This window comes from Agrilus planipennis, unplaced genomic scaffold (genome assembly GCF_000699045.2).
Source record: "Agrilus planipennis isolate EAB-ADULT unplaced genomic scaffold, Apla_2.0 scaffold100, whole genome shotgun sequence".
NCBI lineage: Eukaryota > Metazoa > Arthropoda > Insecta > Coleoptera > Buprestidae > Agrilus > Agrilus planipennis.
The window spans coordinates 778896-790329 of NW_020442469.1; the positions used below are offsets into that span (position 1 = coordinate 778896).

At 33.7% G+C, this 11434-nt stretch overlaps 1 protein-coding gene across 12 annotated transcripts in view; it reads left to right on the forward strand.

Annotated features, from left to right (window-relative positions):
- The window catches only part of LOC108736193 (probable serine/threonine-protein kinase MARK-A), a 395028-nt gene that overhangs the window by 173520 nt on the left and 210074 nt on the right, over positions 1-11434 (forward strand). For 7 of the 12 annotated variants that reach the window (XM_018468529.1, XM_018468532.1, XM_018468535.1 and 4 more), the window contains exon 1: positions 250-549. The exons of the other annotated variants lie outside the window; for them this stretch is intronic. In XM_018468529.1, coding sequence (XP_018324031.1) covers positions 424-549 — 126 coding nt within the window. In that variant the 5' untranslated portion in view covers positions 250-423. Of the gene's footprint in view, positions 1-249; positions 550-11434 lie in introns of those variants that run through there. 12 annotated transcript variants of the gene reach the window in all.

The following is an 11434-nucleotide window of genomic DNA, read 5'->3' on the forward strand; positions in this document are numbered from 1 at the left end:
TGAATTATTATTTTTTATTAATTAATTCACAGTAATTATTAGGTAATCTACCCACATATCTATGCAAATGTAAAATTACTAAGCTTTGTAACAGCATTTTTGTGTAGCAGTGTTATCTTGTTAAATATTTGTTAATTTAATGGTAAAACAGTGTTCCAAAATGTGACACACGTATAACTGAATAAATAATATTTTAGGATCAACGAAGCCGTGTAAATTTTTGATGACATTAATTTTCAAAAGTTTCGCGTTCTGTCATTTTCGGGGAGGTTCACATAGTATATTAAGATGAGGTTATTTTGTGTGTTGTGTATTTTTGCTTCCATTTTTCAGTGAAAAATTGTGCTTTAAGTTGAAGCGACTTTTTTGTGGCTAGTGGGACTTTAAAAAACGCACAACTGGTATACACGAGTTATAGGCACAATGACGCTACAAGGTGCAAATCATAAGCTTGTGTCCATTGGGAATTATCAGCTTACTGGGAAAAGACTTGGCAAGGGAAACTTTGCAAAAGTCGAGGAAGCAGTTCATTCAATTCTCAACACTAAGGTCAGAATTGTTCTTTCAACTTTCTTCGAGTTTTTAAGTGCCGCATCAAAAACATAGTGAAAGTATACCTTTTGATAATAATGAACAAAATTAATTTTTAAAATTAAATATATACTCAGCCTATTCTTGAGGCCGAAATTAGGTACAAAAGCGCCGCCTTGCGGGAAAATGTTATACCGTGAAGCGAAACGTAATTTACGAACAAGAGGCAAGAAAAAAAAAATTATTTTCGGAATGAAATTTGATGGAGTCGAGGTAGGAGATAGTTTAGGGAAGATGGTGTAAAGCCTTTATCTGTGACGTTTCATGGTCGACATGAAGAAGTCGTTAATTGTTTGTTATGGAAACATTTATTTTTCATATTATTATGTTATTAATTAATTAATTATTTTACCGGTCTTCTCAATTTTCACTGGTTAACTTTGATCAAGTGAAGACGGGCTAATGCTAAAGAATCTCACTCATATCTTTTGAGATACGATATCGAAACCAATTTTCTGTTCTTAAATTTTATAGAGCTAACAGTACTTGTCCTGAAATATGATCGGTGATTATTAAAAATTCCGCTTCTTATTTAACCTGTTGTGTTTTCTGAAAAGGGGGATATGTCAGTATTGTTAAGAAATCTGCGCACTATTCCGCATGTATCAAGGATTACTGATTTCTGTAAACTTATGTATATAAGCTTCATTATTTTCTTCAGGTGTACTCTGTCTTTCAAATTTTGTGTGTTGCTTATGGGTTGTTGTGTAAGTGCTGGGTTATCCTCTGCCGGAATAGAACTTTCTACGATATTATTATCGTACTTATGTTGAATAAAGCTTCTAAATTCTTGTTTGATGGTTTCTCTTTCAGACAATGGTATCCTGTTGTTTGGATGTATCACTCGTATTTGGTCATATAATCTTTGTTGACTTATAAAATTAAGTTAAGGATAAATTATTATATAGATATACATATGTCGACTCAACAAGCATGTAAGTTCTGCTGCTTGTACATTCTTACGTACACTGATATGCATCTCAATGTTTTTGTTAGGAGCCTGTCTCTTCACTTCTTAAAAGCCTAACTAAGTTCCCCTTTTTCTTGAAAAATCGAATTCCCTAGGGTACGGATTTCTTGATTTCGGTTCGCTTCAATAAAAAATCTTTTTTCTGCAACCGTATCAAAAAAAAATCGTATTTGTTTTGAGTGGAGCCGCGTATACGACCCNTGTGGTTCTATTGTTCGGCTAATCAATTAATTAAGAGATAGGGAATTACATTACAATATCTGAAGTAAAAAATACAATTTCGATGTCAGGCTCTTTCACCAAATTTTTAATATCAGAATATACTGATTGATATTAAGTTATCGATATTACATTACCACCTTCTGGTATTTATTGCTAAATAAAGTGTTTTATATGAAACGTTAATTTTCCACGCCGTAGTTTACACTTGTTTATTTGAAGGAACTTAAAATTTATTGGAACGATTCTCTTCTTAAAATAATTTACCTTTACCTACCTGCATAAGACTTGGTATAGAAATTCTGAAAATACAAATTGTCCCATGCAGCTGATCGAAATTTTTCTTCATTTTTTATGTAAAGTTCAATTACAGATCGTGATGCAGATGGCAAAGCTCTAAGTTTTGTTACGAAACACGATTAATATTTAATTAGGTACTTACTGTAATAAAACGCATCGATTTCATAAAAGAAGTTCTTAAAAAGTTTGTATTCTTGATGCAAAGTACAATTTTTCACTTGGAACAATAAAGAAAATAATTGAAAAAAAATGTACTTTAAACGTTACGCTTTGTCGGGATTCGTTCACTTAGTCACTTAAGAACGTCTCAATAAGGATGTCAGTACACAAACAGGAATTGTTTTGTCTTGTAAAAGTTGATCCAAAGGATGGTTAATATGCAACAGGTTTGCAGTTTGAGAAGGCGCCAAGTTATTTTAAAATATTGTAGAAAAGGATTGAGAACGATTTAACCTTTTGTTCAGAATGAAATTTACAACATAGTCGGAACCCACAATAAAGTAAAATAACGGAGTTTCTTTCAAATGGGAGGAATAAGTTTGTTTGTTTTATTCTTTTTCGAAAAACGAGAACGCCCGGGCTCCGTAATAAATATCATTCGTTGCAGGTAACAAATATTTATCTGTTTGTAAGAAAGCAAAGTTTACTTTGTGCCAATAACTTTTCCTTTCTAACGAATTGAACAAACGACCACTTATTTTTTAAAATGCACGGAATTGTAGGTTTTAACGAAATTATATTGGTACAGTTTAAGTTTTTATTTACGATTTGCGATTTGTTTATTTTTCAGAGAAAATAAAAATTTCCAAACTATTACTTAATACGAATATATTTATCACTAATGGCATTAAAAAAGCGCACTGGTCGCATATGAGGAGGTATAGATCATATAATAACGCTCAGTTTCTTTATTTACTTGTATGTAAACTATTTCAGCAGATAATTGTATTATATCTTTGAAAATGGGATATTCCAAACCATAATTCTTGGAGATACATTTTAACTTACCTAGTTATCTCTCTCTCTCTATTTTAGCTTTTAATCTGAGGCCATGTGTTGAATTTTGATGGTAGGAAAAGAGGGAAACAATTCATTGTATAAAAGTGGACAATTTAGTGTCTAAAAAATGCGTCTACAAATTTAAATATAATTTTTTGCGAAAGTTTTGTTGCTCGTTTAATTCGTATTTCGTAAACTGAATTCCTCCGTCAATTTTTCATGACCAATTCCATCAACAACATCTTGATAAATGCGTAACATCGGAATATGATTCAATCTTGTTAGCCCTATTTTATTGTATGATTATGTTGAATGTTATGTTATGTGAATGCTGTATGACTGAATGTTGTATTGGTATTAAATGAATGAATGTTTCACATTATACCTATGCTTGTCGCTGTTAACATAATTTTATTTTCCTTCCAAGGGATCAGAGGACGGGACCATCTTAAGTTTCTGTGAAATAAACAGTTAAGGCTAATAACATTGTAAATTTGAATTTATATGTCAACAGAAACAACAGGTTGACCGCTATAGGCTATTAGCCTTGAACTCCTGTATTTTCAACTGTAATCCCAAAAATTCGAAACTATGTATCTAATTTTTTTAATCAGTAGAATTCTGGTCGTGAGTCCTAAATTAAACACAGTTCTGATTAAATTAAATATTTTAAATAATGCTAATACAGCCGATTTCAAACAATGCCAGTTGTTTGATGTTATTAAATAAATTATGTAAATGTAAAACAGCAAAATCAAATTTGGACTGGGTGGTAGGTACCTTGAAAATGTCAATATTCGGCAAGTAATATTCGGTTCACGTGATGCGCTGTATGTATGAGAGTTATTCGGAACGCTGACAACTTCCTGACAACTAATTTCTAAACACGTTAAACTATCTATCACCTCAGGTAATTAACTGTCTCAGCCGGTAATCCCGGGCGAGATGACCCGCTTTACAGAAATACACGTAATTTACTAATGGACTCATAATTCACTCTCTCACTATATCCAGACACAACGGGGCATTATTATCTGAAGGGGTTTTGTGACGTGTCACTTGCAGCAATGTCTCGATCTGCAATTTACTTTATGTTAGATTCGAAATAGAACAACATTTTCGGCGACTGATTAGAATCTCTCTTGCCTATTTGAAGAATATTTTTATTTGAGATCGCAAGGCAGCGCTAGTTGGGTGTAAACTTGTTGAAATGAGCAGAGCTAACAAATCTATAGACATTGTTGCTATTGTCCTTTTATTAGGCTTTGAATATGCTCAAAATTAAGTAGCAGAAAGAAACGGTTGCTTTAAAGGAGTTTTTTGTTTCAATATGTTAGTTTGACACCTAAAAATGAAAAATCACAAAGTGCTTCCAAATTAAGGGGGTGAATTCTTGATATAATCAAAATTGTCCCTTTTTTGTTTTTTCAACCTAACTCAAAAACAATGTTGTAGGGAATTAGACGAATTTTTTATTCATTTTTAGTACCTACTAGAAGTAATAGAAAAATGAGTGAAAAAATTCGTTTTCTTTTAGTAATTCGCCCATATTTTTTTTACGGCATTCTACATAGGTATTCATAGATGTTACGAGAAAAAAGAACTTGAAAAAATAAATTTTACTAGTTTTTTTTTAAGTGTAAAGTTAAAGTTATAATAATAAAGCTTTGCTATGCGGTTTTCTAATACATTTTGTGGTTTGTATCTATATTACGGCTGTGTATCTATTAACTTTTTGATTAATAGTAGCGAATGCATCTGTTTAGCAACATTATTATATGCCTGTCGATGTATGTCGGCTGTCTAAAAATGAGCAACCCCCAGTGACATGGTCAGTTGTTTCACGAAATGTGTTCTATGAAATTGCAGGATTTTAATACCATATTTTTCATAGTATTTTGTTTTTGCTAGTTTTGTTTTGAATCGCTATCATGAATCCCTAATGAATTTGAGAATATATTTCCTTTATTTAACCACATTTTAGAAGCTTCTTAATCTATATGTTCCTGCTATTGTTGGTTCGGGTATTTTCCATGAGGCGCTTTTGATTTCCACATTTCAATTTTCGATTTGCGCAGATTGAGTTATTTAAGGTACAATCAGCACTTGTTGCTCTAAAATATGATCATAGATAGATTAGTAATCTGTTTGTAATGGTAGATTTTTAATATCAATTATTCCTCTTCCTCCTAAATTATTATTATTATTGTGCTTTCCACCGGATTGTATCCAATGGTCGTACCCTTCTCGCGGTAAACACGGCAATTAGTCGAACTGAGGATTCAACTTAATAATTTATAAACTTATAGAAACGGGATCGATAATTTGTCTTTCTCTGTCTCTCTCTCTCTCTCTTTGCATAACATCATTAAATTATAATAGAAATGTAGATGCATGTGTTAGCGCAGGTACGCTTGTGTATGTGTGGCTTTGGTTTGCATGGTATCGCCCGCCCCAGTCGAGTCGAATCGTTAACGTTTCCTGTACCCAAACAACCGGCAACTAGTTCTCTACTGGTTAATTTTGACTAAGTTCAAAGAGCCATTTATGTAGACATTTATAAACGCATAAACAGGATACCTATAGAGAGGGATGAGTGAGAAGGGGGAGAGGTATAAAGTAAAACTGTGAGCTAGATGTGTATACCACCAGAGAGATACTAATCTCTCCCTGGCAAGTCGTTATTAGCGTAATATACTTAATAAGATTTCACCGAAATATCATCGCGTATTAGAGAACGTTAATACGTAGAACATATATTACGAGGCGCATTTAGGAATATTGCAAACTGCGTAAACAGTTACTAGAAGCGAGGAAATTGGGTACACAAATCTTATACAATTCACAGAAGGTCTTTTGACGATGAGAACTATCACGGAGCTTATTAATTACTACGGAGAAAATGCATTTGCCTCCAGGTGTGTGTATATCAAAATTTAATACGACTGCAAAGATGTTGTTTATCAGAAGCACGAAGCTTTACGTACAGCGGCGTTCGTACACTTTAATGTTGTAATTTAAAACTGGTTGTGTCGCGCGATTTAAGTTCCTCAACAAATCTTCTGAAGCGGAAAACTACTTAATGCAGTTTAGTCTCTTTGAAATTGAGTTACATTCAATTTTTAATATTGAGAAACACCGATTCAAAGAAAAATTAACTACTGTTACGGTCAAATTATATTCCTTGAAGATACTAACTACAGTGGATAACAAAACGATCAAGTATCGAAAAATAACATTTAGAGAATTTTGAAAAAATAAGCAATCAGAAAAAATAAAAAGCCAAAAACAATTTTGACATGTTAACCATTTCATCGTTTGTTAGAGTTTTTAGAGGACTTAATAACGAAGTAAATACTAAATAACAAGACAACAACACAACAATATATTTATAAACTTAACAAAGAAAGATGATCGGCGATTAAACTGATGAAATGTAGTAAGTGGTACCAGAAGGTAGGAACTGACTTAAGTTATGAAAAAGAAGTCTTCAGAAAAATTGTGAAGCAGGAGCTAACAGTTGGTGGATGAAAGTAGGGTACCAATATAATATAACAAAATTGTATTAGCGTTTTTCTGATATACCTGAAGAGAATAAATCTAAGTATAAGTATGGGTAATTGGTGATATCTATTTCTAATGAATTTTATGCCTACGAGATATAGAAAATTGAAACGTTTGTAACTTAAACATGGTGGCGTTATCCGCCACGAAATAATCCTTACAAAAGGCCTAAAATAAATAATAACAACGTAGACTTCACATTAAAAATCTTTGTCAAGGGTGTGAAAGGAATATAATTGAAAAATGTAATTAAGAAAACAAATATTAATCTCGGCAAAAATAACCTTCGTTCTTTTGAATGTCTAAACATTCATAAGGGTCAAGTAAGAAACCTTTTTGATTTATTTTGAATCCTGTATATCAGCGGTTCCCAATTTTTCTTTTCTACGGAACCTTTTCTGATTACCTTTTTTGGCGGAACCCCATCTTGATTATAAAGTAAACTGATAAGAGTTTTATGTCTAACAATAAGACCCCTGACACCTAATTGTGTACATGCTGAACACAAAAACTTTATTGTACGTATGTATTTAAAATGCACAATTTTAATAATAGTAGCATTAAAATTAGGTGTAATATCCGTCAATTGAATTGGAATATCCGGAACGGTATCCACTCAAATTCTGAATTTGCTTTTATTGTAAACGTAAACTAAAAAGCTCGTCTGTAATCTGTAAGTCGATACAAATCGAAACAGGGACCGTGGGAACTATCTCATTGACCGCAGAGAATTAATCTTTAATCGTAAGTTCAATTCAAAGGTCATTCAGATTTGAATCATTACATTCGAATTTTTATTTTAGAAAGAACGAATTCTTAATATCGATCAAATTCTCATTCGTAACTTTTTTGTTCATTCAATCCAAAACCCAAATTTGTTTTTTTATCGTTAGAGAAGATATTTTCTCTTTCAGTGTAAACTTAGTTGTGCTTTTTCCCTTTAAGAACGTTGAGCATACCGAATATATCGGCCAAATAAGCCATTTTCATTATCCATTCCTCGTTATGCAATATTGTTCGACATGACTTACGGACGTAAAAATTGGTTGTCCAATTTTTGCTCGATCTTCCCTGCGTAGAAGGGGTGGCTTATGCTGACATGCTTTTTTAAAAAGGCTTGACTGCAGTGCATCTGTCACTAATGACATTCAAAGAAATTATGAGTGCTGTCACCGCAGGGCAAAGTAGTATTACCCAGTTAGTATCAGCAATTTCTTATGCTAAAGTGTACGATGTGTTGCATATCTATTTACAAACCTTTAAATTTAATTTATCAAACAACAGAAAGAAAGTGATTAAACAAATTGTTCACAAAAGTGAATTTTGATCACTCGAAGAAATGGAGTTTCGAGTGACAGTGACTGATAGGGGGGAAGAACTTGTAATAATAATGAATAAACGTAAAAAATAACTGAGAAAATAGGAATGAACCAATGAACAATTGTATTTATTTATTGTATTAACGGAAGACCGAAAGTCCGAATATCCTATCCTCTCATCTGGCATCTAGGTATCATTCACAAAAATAGCGGTATTCGTCCCTATCATAAAATGGACTGGTAGGGTTGGACTTTTTATTACTAGTTTGTTCATGGAAAAGATGCTATTTTTACGGTTAAATACAGAATGGTTCCTTTTCCCAGAATTTTGTAAATTTTTATTAGGACAAAAAACGTCGTACCTCGCGGAACTCCTGTGACCCTTTCACGGTTCCGCGGAACGCCATTTGGGAACCGCTGCTCTAGACTTATAGTAGCGGTAGCGCTAGCGTTTAGAAAACTCTTATATTTATCTGGATGAGTTGATACATGACATATTTTATCGTTTTTCGTAGTGTGGTGTTCTGATTACGATCTTGTGCAGCGATAAAGAATCGGTGTCGTCGTTTTCCAGAAAACTTGTCGTAAAGTGCACGACAATTTTTCGCGTCGTGTCTGACCGTAATAATAAGCAGTTCAGTGGCAGTGTCTCTCTCGGTCATCAATCCACAATCTCGATTTTCTGTTGAAAATGCCGGGCTTCATTAAACTTCTTTTGAAAAAGTCCACCTCTGGTCGTGGATCGTAAAATCCTTCGGATCCTTTTACGAGAATTTATTGGAAGTACTAAAACTCAATGTACGTAACGTAGGTATTTGTCCATAGATGTATGTTATGTGTGTGTATGTGTTTGCATGTATGTGTGTGTACCTAGTACAGCTCATAGAGCCCCGGACCGAATCTGAACTTTGGACTCACGCTGATTTGGCATCACACTACATTGCCCACGCTGTCATTCATACCGAGGGAATGCAATATCAAATGTCACGTCATCGTTCAGGGACTGTAGACGATGATGACATTGTTCGCGTGGAAACGACCCTTCTGCACGTATGCTTGACTCCCTTGCTTTATGTTTAGGGGCGCATACTAGCTCACAATTCGGATTCGCAATGTTTTTTTTTAGACAATAGTTCTTGTACGGGGAATTTCATCGGCATTTTTCTTTTCAAATCATGCACGCGCCATCCGAACATAGTCATAGAAACACTATGATTTTATAGGTGAGTTGTTGTCCGAACTGATGGGCTGTGGTCTGTTGGGTTGTTTTTCCGACGTTTCATACACAACTGTGGTGGACATTTTCGAGGGCGATGTCGATGTCTTCTCTTTTGCGAAACTTTTCGAGTTCGATACCCCCTTTGAAAATGTCCACCACAGTTGTGGATGAAACGTTGGGAAAACAACCCAACAGACCACTACAATCAACTATGATTTTATTTGAAAAATTTTGTGAGATTTATTACCAACTAAAAGAATGATATACTATAATAGCGCTCTGAATGTCAATGAGGAAAAGGAGAGTTCGGATGGTACATGGTAGATACCTTCTGAGACACGAACGTCTAGTTAAAATCTTACTATAAACAGAAGCAGGGGTTAATAGGGACAGAGAAAGACCTAAATTAGATTCTAGTTTTCGGAAAATGCGAAAATTTTCTTAAGATTTAAATAAGTAGAGGTCTGTGGACTAATGACTTGCTTAAAAGAAAAAATATCAATACAATGACTACATGATCATCGTGAAAGCAAAGCCTTTTTTCAGTTTAGTGTGTAATTTCGTAACGCGTTCTTTGCTTTTCTAAAATTTAACTCAAAATCTTTTCTTTTTCGAAAGAATAGCGCCCTAATTGTAGCTCTGTTTTTTCGAAGCGTGTTCCATTGCATTAAAGATTAAAATTGTACAGACTGGAAGAAGTTGTTCATGAAATTGGATTTCACAATGAGTAACATGACTAGTTCATAATATGTTTACATGAGTAACGTACTTCGTACATTATTTAAAGCCATTACGGTGCGTGACTAGAGGGCGTCGCCATGTTGCATTGTATAATATCTGCCTTAAATAATCCATGATTATACGTTATTAATAATGAAGGTACGCTAGGATATTTGCTTTTGTCGGTGGACAAACATGCTACGAAATTTTACAAACTAATGACTATTTCATAACAAAAGTTTGCTACGTAAGTAATAATTTATAATATTATATATGAATACCATATAAAAGAAAAAGAACAACTGAAAATGTGTTCACGGAACTTAAAATATCGGTTATCTTGAGAATTCATTTCTTGAAAAATATATGGAACAAACACAATCTTTTTTTAGACAAAAGTAATTGAAGTTGTTATTTTAGTAATTATCATTTAACTTTAGTAGGGTATGTCACCCTAATAAGGTTTTTTTTTATTAGTAAAGGTATGTTTGCATTTCATACTTCTCCATTGACATGTCAATGTCTCAAAAAATAGCTTCTAAGAAAGAAAACCTTGTAGATCATCCGAAACGTCTCTATTTTTCCAGGTTTAAACCGACTTTGTCTTTAATGACAACGTTTTGGATTTTTATTTTCGATTGTGCAATTTCTTTCGCACTTTCCTCAGGCCTAATAGGAATATATAGATAATCTTGATACCAGCCAATTAATTTGTTTGAAAAAGGATTGAAAGGAAATAAAGGATTGAAGGATTGCAATTGTCAAATAGATTTGGGTGAAAAAATTTAAAAAGCGAAACTAATATCTGCCGCAAGAATCAGGAATTGTGTTAAAAGCTAAGGCAGTATCAAAACCAAGATGCTCAACTGAATAAGACCAGAAACATATCTTGTTGAGCCTGCTGGTCATTCAAAACGAAAAGATAAAAGGGATTTTGGTTACGTATCCCGAAATACCTAGCGTTTATAACACTATCTAATATTAGAGATGAACACTTTAGGATGTTCAACTTTCAACTAAACTTTTCTAAACTACTCAATACAATGTGCTGAACCAATAAATTATGTGAATAAGTGAATTAACGTCGGGAATTAATGCGCACCCTTCAGTAGATACAGTTCACCCTCTACGGTTTGCTAACTGTGGCGACGCCACCAACCGATCGACCCAACGTCGAAATATAACTGAACGATGGAAAAGTTTATGGTCTGGCGTAAATGAATGAAACATAAGTTCACTCTTTTATTTATGGTTTTCGGTCGTGACTCGTTTATTCGGTTACGATTCTTCATCATAACGAACACCTCTTAATACAACGCTTTTTGAATTATTGTACAACGCTTAACTTTTATCACAGATTTGGAATACGAAGAATGCGGCATCTTATTTTATTATACTGAAAATTCCCATTATTTGAAATGCATATAAGGTATAAAATAATTCGAAGTGGTCTGTATTCTGTCGAAACTGCCAGACGCGGATCGCGATTTCGATCTTTTTGGATCTCATCAGCGCGTCGCAGGCAGCTCCGAC